We start from the raw sequence: 19,066 nt of genomic DNA on the forward strand, positions 1-19,066 counted from the left end.
TCTGCTCTACTCTAGACAGTAGCTGCAAAGATCAGTGAGGAGAGCAGAGCTGTCTATCATTACATGTCTCACAGTATGTTCTTCTGACCGTATGGGGGAGTGCTTTTTTTTCCACTTGTATGATTCCTTCTGCATATGATTGGTTAACATCCATGCAGGAAAAAAAAGTACGTCTACAATGTCAAATTTCCAATTTCTGGTATAGCCTTGTTGGACTTTACATGCTAATATTTCTGTAACAGAGATGAGAAATTACAAAACAAAATCTATAGCTTATTCAGCTAAGCAGTCACTATTCCATGATATGGATAAATTACCATGCTAATACTTTTAAAAAGTCCTTTTTAAAAGAGAACCTGTCAGGTCCCTCATGTCCTCCAACCCAGCAGCATTCACTTCTGCAAGACTAAATTTCCTGTCGAACCAGAACTGTATATTGTTATTCACTTAAATCAATGGTTAAAAAAAAGTATTTATAAGCTCTGCTTTTCCAATGCTTATTAAGGTTTTTGTCTAGTTGATGGGGGCATTAGTTCAACCAGACTAGTCGGCCCTCATTCAATGTTATCACTCCACTGTGAGCACAACAACATAATTTCCATGAGCCGCCATCATCGCCAGCTTCTGGAAGTCTTGAGTATGCGTGCAGCTGATTTTGCGCATTTGAAGCCAGTTGTGCACGTCCCGGCTTCGGAGAGGATCACAGCACATAATTGGAAGTGCAGGAGCTGTTCTTTTGATTATGTGTAGAGCGTGTCTCTGAAGAAGGGACACGTCCACCCAGCTTCAGAGAGGCAGTGTTGCTGCCGAAATACGCCGTGCACAAATTTGAGATTTTCAGGAGCTGGTGATGATGACAAGTCAAGGCAATCATATTATTATGCTCACAGGGGCATGATAACATGGAGAGCGGGCCGACTAGTCTGGGGAACTAATGTGCCGCCAACTAGTCAAAGCCCTAATTAGTATTGGAAAAGCGGAGCTTATAAATACTTTTTTTAAACATTGAGTTAAGAGAATAACATTATACTGGACAGGTAATTTACTCATACAGATGTGAATGCTGCTGGGTTGGAGGGCATAGAGGACCTGACAGGTTCCCTTTAAACTGGTTCTCTGGGCTTTTTATAATGTTTAAAATTGGTAAGAATAGATTGGTTAGGGTCTGGCAGCCCCACAAACCAATTGTTATCAGATCCAACAGTGGCCTGATGTAATAATTGAATGGAGCTGAACAGCACAGCTCTATGCAATGTGTAGTCACCACTGCCGAGTACGGCAGATCCTATCCTAGTCAATAGAAAAGGAGCGGATCTACTGTTTTTGGCAGTGGCCATTACACATTGAACCGAGCCATGCTACAATTCTGTTGAATATCAGATTGTTGGGATATAGGTAATGAACATACCTGGGTAACTCATTTAAATGCCACCAAACACTTTATATCAAATATAGCCTACCAGGTTTTAGATGCCTGGCCGATCATAATGTGTATGTTGGCTTCGTGATGCTCAATCAAGAGATAAATTCAGCGGGAGAGAAGGATAGGCCATGCTGAATTACAAAGTTGTCTGACAGTGGCTTCTCTATTTTCCCCATGGAAAACACATGCACGCTCATCTAAACTGAGCATGCACGTGTAAGCAAAGATCTGAAAACATAGTGATCACAAAATGAGAGCATACAATATGTGGAATTCTTTATATTGGATCTAAATGTACTCTACTCTTAATGTCTTTAAGCTCATACACAAGCGCATCAAAATCATGATAAACTCTACCAGATGCCATATTAAGGAGATATTCTCTACTAAAGTGTTGTTTCTAGTAGAGACTGACCCTGGAATTTGGTGCCATGTAGTGCACCAAATGACACATGGACTGTTTAAGGCTGCTTTCACACATCCGGTTTTTGCAGTGCGGCTCAATCCGGCTCAAAAATCTATGCAACGGATGCGGCGAAAAAAACGGATCCGTTGCATGTTTTTCCATGCAGCCCGTCCGTTTTTTGACGGATGCGGATTAATACGGAGCATGCGTAGTGCAAAAAACCGCATGCGGCGGTCGGATGCGGTTTTTGCCGGATCCGGCTCGATACGGTTTTTTCGCGTCACAAAAAAACGTGCCAGGCAACGTTCCATCCGGCCGCCGCATGGGCTAAATATGCCGCATTCGGCAAAAAACGGACGCAACGCAAGGCCATGCGGCACAATACGGCGCTAATGCAAGTCTATGCCGTAAAAACGCAACCGGCGGAAAAAAAAACGGTTGCGTTTTTTCTGCAAAGCGCCGTATTGTGCCGCACTGCAAAAACCGGATGTGTGAAAGCAGCCTAAAGCTCCAAATTATGGAGCAACAGTCATAAAACACCCGGCTTATGGCTCTGTAATATGGAGTCAATTGAAGTACACACAACTTTGCTGCAACATCTGTAGCTATTATCTTACCTTTCATTACTAAACCCTAGAATATGGTTTGCAGACGGAGTAACCTATAATAAGGAACTGTAAGTGCTTCTGAAAACAGCGAAGAAGTGTAATCATAGCTACAATATTTAGAGGGCAGGCAATACTAAGCTTCAGGAAAAAAAACATATCACTCCTGGGAATATCTGTTTTCAATGGAATAAAGAAACTTTATTGGCTGTTTATGTCTGAGGGAAATAGAATTATATTGAATCTTTTGTGGGGAGGGGTGAAGAGAGGGTCACTACACCCATTAGATGGCCATCCAGCAAAAATTGGTGGGTTCAATCTAATGTTTATGGGGACATTTTTGAAAATTCTAGTAAACTGTGACGAGTTGTTCGGTTATACTGGGAATGAAAAAATGGGAATGTAACAAAGTTCTAAATATTTTCTCACATTCTAAGTTCTCAATTTCTAAAAACAAAAAATCAATAGTTACTAGAGTTGCTCTTTTAAGGAAATCTATCATTAGATTCATGCTGCTCACACCACAGGGAGCATGAATCAGATACTGGCTGTGCACATGCAGCCAATGCTTCAGAGAAACAGTTTGGAAAGCTGGCCAGGGACTATAGGGAGAGCCCCAACTGGTACAATAGGGTTCCCAGTTCTCTTCTCACTGCCCCACTCCAGTTGACTGATGGGTGTCTCAATATGTGCACATTGGTAAGATCTGTCAATCAACTGGAGCAGGACGGGGAGAAGTCCTTTGTTTCTCTGAAATGCCGCAGCTATGATCTGAAATGGCTATGATCGTGCAATTTTACCTGCCTGTGGTTTGGGCAGCGTGCATCTAATGACAGATTCCCTTTAATTATTTCAAAATATGTATATGTGTCAGTCAACTCCTGTAAAAATCCCAAAAGCTAAGGGAACCTGCATCTGTAGACAGAGCAGACACATGAAGGCAAAAGGTACACTGTTCAGAAGTCTGAAAACTCCATTCTAATTTAGACTTTCAAGTGTGTGGTCCCGGGCCTTGGACACTGGCCAACCTGGCGCCTGCTGTTCATAAAACTAAATATTGTAGTAGGCTTTTGAGACCTCCAAATGCACTGCATCAAGATTGTCGTTGTTACAATGAAGTTCATGGTGAAGCGCTGGGCTGTGCAACAGCAGAAATAGTTTCTTCAGTCAATCAATGGGACGTTCACTGAATGTCACACATTGAACTTCGAGGAGGGTTTACCATTCTGGTGACTGGCTCTTGACTGTAGTTCACAATGTCAGCCTTTACCACTCTCTGAAAGAAAAAAAATAATATTGTGGCATTGTAGGGACACATAGCATTATATATGTAATAGTTATTATATTTCTAGACCTAGATAAAAATCAGCGTGTGGATAAATGAAATCTAGGAACATTTAGGATTGTTCATATGTAACGCTTTTGATTCATTTTGCCTAAAATAACCAGGACGTATGGTGTGCTACTTTATACAAAAAAAAGAGGATTAAAAACTTCATAAGTACATATACCACATAATGTAGCTGCTTCATTAAATAGGCAACACCACAGCAGTCATTTAAAGGGTTTGCAATAAGTATGGAATTTATCCACTGCCCATAGGATAGGGGATAACTTCCGGGTAACTGGGGGCCTGCCTGCCGGCACTCCTGCTGAAGCCTAGGGGTCACATTAGCGTATGGCATCCGATGCGAGAGCAACGGATGCGATATGCTAATGACTCTTGGGTCAGGCTATGCTTGCAAGCGTGAGCCATGTGTCATACGATTGTGACCCGATCTTGCGATAGGGCACAGCTGCGCAGGAGAGGGTGGGCGATGCAGAGGAGAGGGAGGGGTTAATCTCCCCATCTCCTCCATTGTCAGCCTGTGCGTATATCGCACTGCACTTGGATAACATCCAAGTGCAGGCCGATGTTTCTCTCGCACCCATAGACTTATATGGGTGCGGGTGACATAGCTTTCGCAGACAATTACGACATGCTATGATTTTTTTCCTCAGTCCAGTCTGTTAAAGACTGAGGGAAAAAACTCGCAGATCTGAACTGCTGCATTGTCTTAAATGGGGCCCGAGTGCAATGCGAGATTTTTGCACATTGCGCTTGTGCAAGTCATACGCAAGTGTGACTCTGCCCTTAGAGTGGGATTCTGCCGAACACCTTTTGAGTGGTGTGGAGGCCATATCGGACAGTCTCAGGCAATGAATGGAGCAGACGTGTGCAAGCTCGATTTCTCCTCCATTCTGATGGAGCTCAGTGATAAGAAAGTTATCAAAAATTAAAAAAAGATGGTTACCAACTCAACCCTATGAAGGTAAATGTATTAGAAAAATGCTCTGTAAAGCCCAACGTAATTGTATGTGGGGATAATGAAGTATAAACCCCCACAATTGGCACAAACTCAATAGCATGATACATAAGCAAGAGAATAAAGAGCTGTTGAGTGCAAAAAGTGGACAAGTTTTATTGCGTACAGCAGGTGATCAACCATTAAAATCACATAAAATCCGTATGGGACCAAAGGCTAAGGTCCATAATACATCAGGGTTAATGGGTTAATGTTACCGACCGGTATTTATGTGATAATATGCATTCGATGTACGCACTGGATTGGGTGCATTACTATATGCTCACTGTATACCATTAACCCTGATGTATTATGGACCTTAGCCTTTGTGCATTACTATATGTTCACTGTATACCATTAACCCTGATGTATTATGGACCTTAGCCTTTGGTCCCATACGGATTTTATGTGATTTTAATGGTTGATCACCTGCTGTACCCAATAAAACTTGTCCACTTTTTGCACTCAACAACTCTTTGTTCTCTTGCTTATCTATGAAGGTAAATGTAGGGTTTTCAGCATAGAGAAAGCCATTCCTGTCTGGAGTTGCAGAGCAAAAATTCAAAGAAGAAAGTGATGCTCCAGCAATTCTCCACATAAAATAGTATGTTTTATTTCGACATCTTAAAATCGCAATATTCTCAAGCATATCCAGAAAGATATCATCCTTTTCCTAAGAGGTTTCAGATCACACTTTGGTACTTATCCAAGAAGGGCCTAGGTATGGTCTGAAACATCATAGGGAAAAGGTTTAAAGAGGTTAACCACTACTTTTATATTGATGGCCTATCCTTAGGATAGGCCATCAGTGTCTGATTGGCCAGGGTCCGACACCCCAGCTGATCAGCTGTTTTTGGTGTCGGTGGTGGCAGCAAATGGCTAGAAAGGCCATTCAAATCAAAAGAAGACGGATATGTAGTTAAAGAGGCAGCTACTGAACTAAGCATTTCCAGCCACCTGCTGCTGCTGCCGGCTCTGAGAATGTCTGATAGGTGGGTGTACTGGGTGTTGGACCCTGACCGATCAGACATTGATGACCTATCCTAAAGATACGGCATCAATGTTAATCCCAATCTCTTTAAATTGTTTTGGATGTGTGGAGCCCCGCATTACCTTCAGGTCGCCTCAGGGTTTTCAGGGATTCCACGTGATGAGAATCTTCTAGCCACAGGTAGGTCAGGTTAACTTCTATGGGAATCGTGACACCACTCTCGGTAATTGCGGTCAGGGGGTGACCGCCACTGTAGTTTAGGGGACGCCTGGGGCTGATGGTAGTAGCAGTCAGTTGTTGTGGCGTCCTGAGAGTGAGGCTGGCCCCAGGGCCCAGTGTAAGTGTGTAGTACCACAGGTCGCAGAAGAACTCACACACAAGACAGCAATGTCTTTCAGGGTTTTTACTCACTTTCAGGTTGCAGGGGTGAGTTAACCCGGGCAATGCTATGATAAACCAGGTGGAACCAGATATCCCTTCGGCTGATGTAGGGGTGACTGCTGACTCGCCTTCCTTGCCCTTCTTGTTTGGGGTGACTCCTAGTTGTAGTATTGCTTGAATCACCCACGGAAGTTGCAACTGCTGTTCTCCCCTTTCTGGCTCGTTTGCGGGCAGCGTGGACCAAGGTAAGATGGCTCCTGGCTCAATCCTCCTTATGGGCCCCCTCGTTGCTGCTGTAGCTGCGGACTCTGTATGGTTGGTGAGGCGCATAAAGTGCCCTCACCAGCAGGTTTGGCAGGCCAACTGAATGGGCCCCTGCTCTGGAGACCTGTTCCCCCGTGCGGGCTTGGACTACCGGCGGTCCCCTTACTCAGCCACCTCTTGCTACTGCCCTAGGTGGTTTTCAGGCGGCACCACTGGGTAGCCTTTCTCCCCCGCCAGCAGCCACTGACTGGTGCAGTGTCTGGCAGGGCCCTGCTCCTCTGCTCTGCCCTCCAGACGCGGCTCCTCCACTCCTTCTCCTTCGGCTGCCTCTGCACAACTCCTCTCTCCAGTCCCACACCCTAGTCAGCCTCTGGGTGTGGGTGCAGTACTCAGTGGTTCCTGACCAGGTCAGGGGCGCCACAGATATAATTCAGAATGTTGCAATTTTAAGATGCTGAAATAAAGTTCACTATTTTATTTGTAGAACAGTTGGAGCATCACTTTCACTTTTTTGTTTGAATTGATGGATAGGGGTTCACTTCATTACCTGGGACTTTATTGTGCAACTGCAGGTTGGGTTCTTAAGTTTTTATCATTCTGCCTATTGAATCCCTTTATGGATACTGATCAATTTAAGGGTAGCTAAAGATTCATTTAATTTTCATATATTGTATGCCTTTAAACATTTTGTAGATCGATTTGGGTCCGTGTCTCGAGAACTCCCCATTAACTGCTCACAACACGGTTTGGAAACAGTCAATTATGCAAGGAGAAGCTAACATCAGGATCTGCACAGAGCGGTTCTCCTTGCTGAAATGAGCGATTCCAAACAGTATGTTGAGCAAATCAGTGGGGACGCATGACCTGGACCCCACCGATTTTCATAGCAAGATCTCTACAACCTACAAATTTACTATAATTTATTATTTGACTTTCTTGTGCACAGGCAGGAGAAAGATGCAATAATTTATTAAGAGTCTAAAAGGGAATCTATCAGCATGATCCTCCAGTCCAAGTCACTTCAATGGAGGGGAGATCCGATAGGTATGGTGCTATATTCGGAAGAAAGCAGACACGTAATTCTTACCATAAGTAACATGCTTCATAGTGAAATCTACCAAACACATCCATGGATAGGACATGTCTCAGTAGCTCCATAGGCTGGATTATAATAAATGCCCATCACGTACTAAAGGACTGCCTCGAATCAAACAATAAATGAGGTTTTAGACACAGAAGGGTGGACGGCACTGTCGTGCGTAATACCTTAGTCTATTGCAAAGAGCAGACTTTACTCTGAGTGTGCGCAGAGTTCAGTTGTTTATCGTCTTCAGGATAGTTCACTATTTCTGCCTTTACAATTCGCTGCCCACCCGTCGTCAAAGTTATAAGCGAAAGCAAAATGAATGAGCATGCAAAGGAAGAAAGGAGAGAATGATGAAAAAGAAGAAAAGAAATGTTAAAATAAAAAGAAACAGAGGGAAGGTGTGAAATACGGGCAATGGAAGGACACAAGAACAGGAGAAAACACATGCATCACAATGAAATGTACATGAGCAAACTACAGTAGTCTGCCTACCAGTATTTCACAGCGGTCACTCCCTCGTCTGAGAATTCAGGTTGCAGTACAATCAATTTTCCCTCATGTTCACTGATTGCAGTCATGGACTACAGTATTCAGCAGATTTGAGGTTTAAAGGTCTGAGATCTAAAATGAATTTTCTAACTATTTGTCTTTACCCCTTAACCACTTTTGTAATTATCTTTATTATATAATTCCCTCGACTTCTCTCTATCTAATCCCTAAAGGTGTTATTTTTACTGCACTTGCAGTGATGTTTCGTTTGAGAGGCGTATCAAATGTGACATCACAGGAGGCTGGAGCTGCAGTCACTCTCTGGAGCGTCTATCTCCCCTACTGAAATAGAACGTCACCAGGGGGCGGCATTTCAGATACTTACTAGTTTCTTGCATTTCTACCCCGTCTGAGAATGTCCTGAATACTGGATGATGAGTGATGGTCGCTGTTGCCAAGATTATTGGAGCAGTGGCATACTGTTCCTCTCTATGCTACCGCTTCCATTCCTTGAGTTAAAGATGTCGGCAGGCGGCGGTGCTAGATGCAGTGTGTGACATCAGTACCACCCCAAAGGCCCTCCTGATGGTGCTTCGTTAGAGGGCCATGTTAGAGTCTATGAGGCGGCGCTGCTGTCACTCACTGCATCTACCACAGATCTCAGATAATCATCAGGGGTGGTGCTAGTGTCATTAATTAATTCTAGCACTGCCTTCAAACAAATCATCATAAGGGGGAGGTGCAAGAAGTAGTGAGTGTCATCAGCACTGAACCTGATGACGCTTCATTTGAGGGCTGTGCTAGAGGCTGTGGGATAGCAGTGATGTGACTTACAGCCCCTAGCACTGCCCCTTGCAGCCATCTTTCACACAAACAATAGAGGCAGAGACAGAAGCAGCATGCCGCTCCTCCACTAACCTCTGCCACATCGTCCATCACCCAGAATCCACGATGATGTAAGAAACTAGTAAGTAATTGCAGCGTCGCCCACCTGGTGACGTACTGTTCTAGGAGAGGCGTTGAGCGCTTTGGGGAGTGAGTGCAGCTCCAGCCTCCTGTGGCATCACGTTTGAGACGCCTTTCAAATGACACATCACAGATATTGTGGTAAAAAAAACACATTTATGGATTAGATAGATACTGTGAAGTGTAAGAATTGTATAATAAAGATAATTACAAAAGTGGTTAGGGGGTAAGAATAGATAGTTAGAAAATACATTTTAGGTGTTGGACCACCGATTTAAGGTTACCTACTGAGATTTTCCAAGGTGAAGCCACTTCAGGAAGAAGACAGCAATGGTTTTCTTGAAGGAGCTTTACCTTAATTCTTGCAAAGGCTTTGCCACCGACTTCTTTTTACAGTGATTTAGCTTATAATTAGCTGAAGCCACTTGAAGAATGAACAGGCTACTTCTATTAACCACTTCACAGTTAAAAAAGTAACAAAAAAGAGTGAACATGTGCACAGCAATGTCATGGTTATATTGCTGTGCACCATGTTCAGTTTTTGCGGCACGTTTGTGGCACTTCTTTTTTTTTTTTTTATGGAATCCGTTTGGCTGCATTAATTTTTTTAAAGGATTGCTTTTTTTTTGCAGGCTTCTTTCGCTTGGAATGGATTCCGTAAGGAGCCGCTTTAAGAGGAGCGACATGCGCTTTCATTTTTCACAATCTAAAGCAGAAAAAACACTCAAAACTCTGAGAACCCATAAGAAGAGCAAAGTGGTTTTACAATAGTAATGAATACGAAGAGTCTTTGGAATTTTTTTAGCTATTTTTGAGGTTTTATTTATTTATTTATTTTTAAGCGGACCTGTACTCTTCTAAAAGAGGTTCTACGGCCAATAGCGTGTGTATTGTCATTTTTATTTATAATATATATATATATATATATATATATATATATATATATATATATATATATATATATATATATATATATATATATATATTTTATATTAGTTTACAATGAAAAATAGTTATGAACCTGTGGAAAAAAAAGACAGTAGTCCATGTAGTGGCACCTCAAAAAATGTCTCTCTGTATCTGAAAGGAGAATCAAGATCAATGTTCGTGAAGTTTCTAGCTCAGAGGAAGCATCTGGTCTCTACAGAACATATAGATGTTTTAGGCAAGGAGACCTGTACCACTAACATGGATTAGTCATGGAGGAGACTACAAAGATTGGACAATTGACTACGGGCTGTTAGCACAATGCAAGTCTGACATAGAGTTATGACTTTAGTATTCACCACAGGAAGATCAGTAGCAGTTTACTAATGATGAATGCCTTGAGGGTGAACTTTTCGTCTATGGGTACAACATGTCCTTAATGTTTTCATTAAACAAACACACGGTGAAGAATGAAAGTTTAGAGAATCTTTTGAAAGAAGCAGGCTTTATCTGGCCTGCTGGACGGAGCAATGATTGACTGGGGTGCAGGTTATCAGCAGACAATTGTAGACAATTTGTAGTGTGAAGTGCTGTTATCTGACATGACAGATACCTCCAATCTGGTTGTAGAGTTGTCAAGCAGCTAATAGTTTTACAAATCTTTAATTACTGCAAACAATTCTGCAACCAATTAACATCTGGGACCTGAGACACACTATCTCCAATGATCAGATAATGTCTGCATGTGGAGAACAGAAAAATGCAAAACCAAGGTAAACAGTTTACAAAATGCACAGATCCGCACAAAACATTTCCAGAACCATGGAGAAGACCATACAAAACAACAACCTGGTGAACGCTGACGTGCTTAAATGAAGATCAAGAAAAGGAAGCTCAGTTTTGAAGAAGAGCAATTTAAGAATTAAAGAGGTTGTCCACTACTTTTACATCGATGGCTGATCCTTAGGATAAGTCATCAATGTCTGATCGATCGGGGTCCGACACCCAGCAGCCCTGATGATGAGCTGTTCTCGGTGTCATCAGCGATCGGAAATGCTCAGTTCCATCACAGAGATGTCGGGGTAACTGGAGTAGGGCCCCCTAAACTGCCCTCAGACTAGGAACCTTGAGCTATCCCTTCTTTCAGAGGTAGGCTTAATGGTAGCCAGGTTCGGACCGCCACCGTGACCCTAACTCCTGTCCGAACCCTGATCTAACACCCCCTCTCCCCCACCCCAAGAGTGGAGATGCAAACCCCATATATTCCACAGACAGGGGAAAAAACAAAACTCGTACACACTGGACACAAACACAACTGAGAAACCACATGTGTACGGGAGGGAATAAAGTATGAGGAAGGAAGTAAACGTACAACGGGGAAACTTCCACACCTTTCACAAAGCAAACTACTGGTCACCAAATATAGGTTTTCCACAAAGCACGGAATCGCAGGAGCATAAACTGAAGTTATCATTGGCAGCAACAGACTCCCAAACCTTATACACGGAGAAGACAGCTGAATAAGAATTAGCAACCTATGTCTGAAAGGAGCCACACAACTCCACAAGAATTAACTCCTGCAGGACTGGAAAGCAGTGGAAAAGACTCAGCCGATGCCTGGCTGACGCTGAGCAACTAGGAGAGATCAGGTTGCTTGTTGGACTCTGCAGTGTGAACAGAGTCCGAAGCCACATCGGCACCCCGCGAGTATTGACCTGAACACCGCATGACACCCGTCAACTGATAGCGGCCGCGGTTGGGTACTGCACATCCGCCTACCATTCATATCAATAGGAGGCAGATGTGCAGTACCCAGCCGTGGCCACTATCAGAAGATGGGTCAGTTCAGGGAACTGAGCACCTCCGGCTGCATGCCACTGGGACTGACAACAGCTGATCAATAAGGCTGCTGGGTGTCATGTCCCGGCCGATCAGACATTGATAACTTATCCTAAGGATAGGCCATCAATGTTGCAGTAGTGGGCAACCTCTATAAGGCGTTACAGTGCTCACTCAAGTGGATGAGAATGAGAACTGGCACTAATGAGAAAGAAAAAAAATCTACTGTGCGTATTAGTACTTCTACATATCACATGATCAAGACTATCTAGAGAACCAGAAGATGCATGAACTACTTCAAGAATGCTTTCTGGCTTGCCAGGAAAAGTGTTGTCATGAACTGGGTGAGGATGTACGTCTAGGACTGCCCCATGACCAAGTCACAGCCTGCTAAGACTTTGCCTTAAAAAACAAATAGACCTCGGCCTAAATTTTGCTTAACCAACCCTAGTTTGGGACAAAGATGATTAGTCCATCGATTAGACTTTGTTACAATAGAGCACTAAGGGTTCATCTGCACAAGCAGACAATCTTTTAAATGATGACCGATGTGCTCGTGATCTATGGAGAGCAATGTGTTTACACAGAACGAGAATCGTGGATGAACTTGGTGATTAGCAATCGTCCCACTTCTCCTTTCTTCTGGTATTATGGAATTAGTGAAAATCTCAATTTACGTTATATAATCTGCAAAAGAATTTTTTGCTTGCCTAGAACAAATTCACGCACGATGAAGAGTTTTTTTGTTTAGACTAATTGTTTAGTCGCTCAATCCAATCACTTTGCTCAATTATTATGAATTATTTGGTCATTGGCGTTAGAATCTTACAGACTGGTCAGTGCAAATTTGTCTTAAAGAAAACCAACCACCAAGATTTTTCTATATGAGGTAAAGGCAGTGCCATACAGGCAGTAAAATGATGAAGCCAGGCATACCTGATATAGCAAGAATCAATGCTTGGTTGATTAAATATCTTTTATCAAAATTGCAGAAATGCACTGCACTTACATAAAGGATTTTTTTCGGTGTTTGTGTTTATTTCTTTTCACTTACAGATTAGTAATGTAGGGGTTTCAGACGCCTCCCATCACTAATCCAGGGTTTAGTAGCAGCTGTGAGCTGACATTAACCCCTTATTACCCTGACTGCCACCGCACCAGGGCAATCAGAAAGAGCTGGGTAAAGCGCCTGGACTGTGGCATCTAATGGATGCGGCAATTCCAGGCGGCTGCAGGCTGCTATTTTTAGGCTGGGGGTGTCCCAATAGGCATGGGTCTCCCCAGCCTGAGAATACAGCCCCCAGTTGTCAGGCTTTATCATGGCTTGGTATGAAAATTGGGGAGACGCAAGAAGTTTTTTTTTAATTTATTTAAATATTTTTTCTTAAAAAGCCGCATGCGGTTTCATCTACTTTGATACACAGCCGAGATAAGAGCATGGCTTGGCCTGCAGCCTGTAGCCGAATGCTTTATCATGGCTGGATATCATAATACAGGGGACCCTACGCCAAATGTTTTATTTATTTTTTCACCCGATAGTGCCCTGCAGGACAGTGTCTGTAAATTGGTTGCAGTCAGACGCTGTCACACAGGCTGGGGGCGCGTCTAACTCCAACCAATCACAGACTCCAGGATGGCCGCTGAGCAGGGAAAGCAGTGCATATGCATGAATGTAAAGGTGTGGTCCCGGAAGTGAATGAGCAGCCTGGAAGAAGTTACAGCTGCGCTGAAGACTCGGTAAGTATGAAGCGCTTGCTCCTATCCCCCTATCTCTTCTAAAACCATTTTTAATTGCCGGATTTTGGTCCCCATAGACTCATATGGAGACCGGCGTCCAGATAGGTAACCAGGACCAATCCAGGGCCAGCAACCAGGTTTTTTTTTTAACCTGGTTAGAACTGCCATCCCTGGTTGTCTGTAAGTCCGCCCATCATTAGCTACAAGTTTATCAGAAATCTCTTTTTTTTTTTTTTTTCAACAAAATTTACAAAACCATTTTTTCCAGGGACTACATCCCATTTGAAGTCACTTTGAGGGGCCTATGTGACAAAAATTACGTAAAAGTGACACCATTTTAAAAACAGCACCCCTTAAAGTGCTCAAAACCACAGTCAGGAAGTTTATTAATCCTTCAGGAGCTTCACAGGAATTAAAGCAATGTGTAAGGAAAAATGAAAATGTTATTTTTTTGCACAAAATTGTTGCTTTAGCCCAAAATTTTGCATTTACTCAAGGATGACAGGAGAAAATGGACCATACAATTTGTTGTGCAATTTTTCCTGAGTACACCAATATCCCATTAGTGGTGGGAAAACTACTGTTTGGGCACATGACCGGGATCGGAAGGGAAGGAGCACCATTCGAGTTTTGGAGCGCAAAATTGACTGAAATAGATAGCGGTTGCTATGTCGCATTTGCACAACCCCTGATGTGCCTAAACAGTGGAGCGTAGCCAAAAGTGACCCCATTTTGGAAACTACACCGCTGAAGATGTGTGGTGAGCACCTTGAATCAAGATATGCTTCGTAGAATTTTATAACATTGACCGGTGAAAAGAAAAATATACGTTTTTCCCACAGACATATTGCTTTTGCCCCAAATTGTTCATTTGCAGATAGGTAACAGGAGAAAATGAACCATACAATTTTTTGTGCGCTTTCTCCTGAGTACACCAATACCTCATATGTGATGGAAGACTACTGTTTGGGCACATAGCAGGGCTTAGAATGGAAAGAGCGCTATTTGAGGGCAAATTTGGCAGGAATAAACAACTGCCAATAAATAGAATTAGTATAAGTAACAGGGGGAGAACGGACAGGCGGGAGGGAGGGAATCACTATGAATACCCACCCCAGCTATCAGCTGATTGTCAGCTTCTCTCATTCAAAAAGCTGCTCATGTTACAAACTTTACTTGCTTTTGTTTTAAAACCTATACATCCTAGCTGACAACTAAAGGTATGTATAGAATCAGCCCGATAGTGCCAGTATAGCACTGGCTTTAGGTTATATAGGAAAATCCTAGTGATTGGTGCGCTTTAAAGCATCACTCCAGCGTTGCAATAAAAATAAATGCTGGAGTGGAGCTTTAAAGGAAATTCACTGTGGAAAGAAGCTATTTTTTCATATATTGTCAAAAACTGTATCGGTGACAATCATTACCTGAGATTGTTCAATCTCTGCCTTGTTCAATTTGATACCAAGGATTTCAGCAGCGACTCTTTGAAAGCAAAGGAAAACCTACAAAGGGAAAAATGGGAGTTTAAATGATTAAAAGCAGACATCCTCCAGTTACTTTCAAATAAATCAAGCCTTTCCTGCACTGTAAACACTGACGAGATGTAAACGCAGAATTTAGACTCGACGGCCCTTAAAATAACTTCAGCTTTGAAATTGGTGTCTTTTTAATACAGAAAAGTGTTATGTTTAGCAATTGAATTCCAATACATTTACCAGATTTGTTTCATGGAACGAACATTTGTCTCATTGTTTTACAATGAAAAGAGCGATCCGCACAAAGTCAGGACTAAAAGGAATTAACTATAGTAATGCAATGAAAAGAACAGAGTGTACAATACGAAAATGTGTATCAAGTATCTGTCACCTGCTCGGAACTCAAGACTGACCTAAAAAGCACCAAATGCGTACGGAAAATGTTGGCTTGGTCTTAGGATTAAGAGTTGGTGAAAGCCGGGTGTAGCTAAGTAATTGGCAAACTGACCCGAGTAAATCGCGAGTCATTCAACTTTATCCACGATCACAGTACAGGAATGAAGATGACAATTGCGGGGCAGATCGGCCCCCATTGGTTCCATGTCAAACAGTAATTGCAAGTTGCAGTGTAGCAAAGGGGGCAGCGCCATAGCTAAGAACCATGGGCCAATACCCATGCCGTGTCCAGACTGGAGTATATTACTACTTCATCCTTGAAATCATAACATTCTTTATTGATATAAAAAGTCTACAAACTCGTAAAAAATTTGGTTTTTCTCATGTTAAAAAAAAAGAGAAAAAAAAAAAAAAGAAGAACAGACCAGGAAGAATAATTTCAGAACTTTACCCACCTCTAATGTCACACATAATATAATATTTATTTTACTCACTTATATAGCGCCATTAATTCTACAAGCACGTTACAGACACCATCGTCACTGTCCCTATTGGGGTTCACAATCTATATTGCCTATCACTAGGTCTTTGGAGTGTGGGTGGTTATGGTGGTCTCCTAAAAAGAGCCACTCCTTGGCTAGGTCCTTCCCGGAGGGATATCTGGCTATTTTCTGTGTCGAGACTCCTAACAGAGGCTCCACGGACCTTTTTTGATTTGCATACTTCCCAGGGGGCAATGCACCTAGGATTTCACTGTGTTGAGCACCTTTGCTGGCTGCCGGCAATGTTTTCTCTGGCTGGTCTCCCCGAGATCAGTGATTGTTTTGTCTTGCTAGTCTACTAAGCATTGCTCCCACCTAGCCAGAATCCTACTCCACACTGATGAGGGGCAATACCCCGAAACAGCTGTCTGTGGATGGATACCTGGCCTTGGTATTTCCCTTGTCATATCTTTAAACTTGTCAAAGAGTTGTATATTGACTAATAGGGCCACTTAATATGGTGGTTATGGTGGTCTCCTAAACAGAGCCACTCCTTGGCTAGGTCCTTCCCGGAGGGATTTCTGGCTATTTTCTGTGTCGAGACTCCTAACAGAGGCTCCACGGACCTTTTTTGATTTGGAGTGTGGGAGGACATTGGAGAACACGGAAGAAACTCACGGAAACATGGGGAGAATGCACAAACTTCTTGCAGATGTTGTCCTTAGTAGGATTTGAACCGAGGACCCCAGCGTTAGAAAAGTGATTAACAACTGAAATCTTTGAGTGGAAAAAGACAAGTAAAGAACTAAAATAATGTGATTGTTTAAACATACAATCCATTAGACTAAATACTTTGCTAAATTACCCTTTGAATTTATGGCAGCATTCTGTTTTTTTTTTTTTTTAGTAGGACTATCAGCAAGAATTGGCAATCTTAGACCACTCATTGCAAGTGCATCTCCTGTGTGCAGTGTCTTCTTTAGATCAGTCACATCATTTTCAACAGGATTCAGCTCTGAGCTTTGGCTAGGCCATTCAAAGGTTTGATGCTCTTCTGTCTAAGGCCATTCTTCTAGAGATTTGAAGGTATACTGAGGGTTCTTGTGTTGAAATTCCTCTTGAACTTCAGCAGTTTTTTTAGCAGAGGCCTGAAGGTCTTGATGTAAAATGGACTGATATTTGGAACTGTTCATAATTCCCTCCACCCTAACTAAAGCCTCAGTTCCACCTGCCATTAAACAGCCCCACATCATAATACTGCCTCCACCATGCTTCATTGTGTGTATGGTGTTTTTTCTGGTGATGCACACTGCTGGCTTTATGTCAAACATGCATTTTGGAATTATGTCCAAAAAGTTTGAACTTGGTCCCACATACTTTTGGAAGACTTGATGTAGGCTTAGGCAAAACAAAGCCTAACATTTAAATGCTTCATAAGTAGTAAAACAATCTCATGTTTCTAAAAATGTATACGTGATAGAGACTATCAGAAATTATATTTTTGCTAGCTCTAATGGGTTTATCATAATCACCTCAAAGTTTCAAAGAAGCAAAACGTGCGGAAAAAAATTGCTGACCAGTGTTATCTGCCACATTCGGAACCTTCAGACAAAACTTGAAGTCTCATCTCTTCAAGAAAGCTTACAGCCTGCAATGAGAGCACGGTCACCCCTCCCCCACTGGAGCTGCCGAAACTCCCCAATCTACAGTCTCCTTCCCTACTATACTGTAGACTGTAAGCCGGCAATGGCAGGTCCCTCTCCCCGCTAAACTAGTCTGTCATTGTTAGTTTGTTAACTGTAATTTATATCTCTATTTTGTATGTATCCCCTTCTCATGTGCAGCACCATGGAATCGATAGTGCTCTATAAATAAATAATAGTAATAATAATAATAATAATAATAATAATAATAATACTCGTCTGGAAATTGAGGACGACCTGGGCGTCTGGAAAAGCATAACGGCATGTGCATCTGGTAATGTATGACACCACGTGAGACTGGACATGCCATTTGAGACTGGAAACGTTAGACGACGTGTGACTGCAAATGTGTGACTGCACCTGTAGAGTCTACAGAAACTTCATTTTCCATCAAAATAGAAGTATGTGAGTGCATACAGGTTGGTTGGGGCTAGTATAACTTTTCCGCATAAAATGTGGCTCACACTATTCTCTGAAAATTGAATGTGGCTCTTGAGGTTAGACACTGTCACAGGTGACAGTCAAGTGGTTTCTGGCAGTAGAAGGTCACAGCGTTTGTCTGCGCAAAATGCTCCATGACTTTCTGTTGTTCCTGCTGTTAGTATTCATTGTACCAGGTAGCTTTCCTGCTGGATTTTCATCTATTCCCCTTTAGGACCCAGGGGAGCTAAATGTCTGTCTAGCTGCTGATTATCAGTATTCCCCTTGTGCTTATATACTCCCTTCCCTGGACTGGTGCTGGTGATATTATTCAGTTCAGACAAGCTCTGGTTGCAAGCAGGAGGCTTGTACTCATTTGTGATATCATTGCTGAACTTCTACCTGAGTCATCTGTGGATAAGTACAAAATGCATTTTTCCCCCTGTGTGTCCTCCTTTAGCGTTTAGTGGGGTTGATGAAGAGCTCATCCCACCCGTTCCCTATTTAGGATCCAGTACCATGGATACTAAGGGTCAGGTATCTGGCTCTGTGCATAGGTGCGGAACCTATCTAGGGTCGTGAGGGACCCCAGGGACCAGTAGTAGGTTTGGTCAGGGGTCCCCATCTCCCCCTTTCTTTCTGACCTTTCGCTGCTCGCTTGGTGCTTCCCCGTACCTAGTGTCATAGAAAGGCTGGGAACCCCTGGTATAGGGAATAGTGCTCATCCAAGCGCTTCTGTTCTTTCTAGTAATTGAGTTTCTTAGGTTCTGGGGCTCAATAAAAACTTAATATATGTGACTAAGACATTGCAGAGGTTTGTTTCTTTTACTTACCATTTAGAAAACGTACAATGTTACATATGTAGATGTATATTTCACTTACAGAATCTCCGGTCTTTGCGGATACAAAAAAGCTTCCAAGTCCATTTTCTTGACAAAACCTCTGGTGTTTATCTGCTTTTACTGTTCGCATGTGCTCCAAATCGACTGCAAAATAAATATGCAGAATAAACATGAGAAGAGCATGTACACATATAGGACACGCACACAAACAGGAGAAATGAAAAGCCATAAATTATGTCAATCCTCCGACATTATTCCACATTTTGATACTTTGATGCGTGGCCAAAA

General features: G+C 42.6%; 1 protein-coding gene across 1 annotated transcript in view; it reads right to left on the reverse strand.

Moving 5' to 3' along the window:
- Positions 1-978: 978 nt before the first annotated feature.
- The window catches only part of RAB28 (RAB28, member RAS oncogene family), a 175,809-nt gene continuing 157,721 nt past the window's right edge, over positions 979-19,066 (reverse strand). The window contains exons 5-7 of the mRNA XM_075333507.1: positions 18,819-18,922; positions 14,885-14,962; positions 979-3,710 (exon numbers count right to left, since the gene is read on the reverse strand). Of these exons, the coding sequence (XP_075189622.1) occupies positions 3,618-3,710; positions 14,885-14,962; positions 18,819-18,922 (275 nt within the window). The 3' untranslated portion in view covers positions 979-3,617. The remainder of the gene's footprint in view (positions 3,711-14,884; positions 14,963-18,818; positions 18,923-19,066) is intronic.

This window comes from Anomaloglossus baeobatrachus, chromosome 1 (assembly GCF_048569485.1).
Source record: "Anomaloglossus baeobatrachus isolate aAnoBae1 chromosome 1, aAnoBae1.hap1, whole genome shotgun sequence".
NCBI lineage: Eukaryota > Metazoa > Chordata > Amphibia > Anura > Aromobatidae > Anomaloglossus > Anomaloglossus baeobatrachus.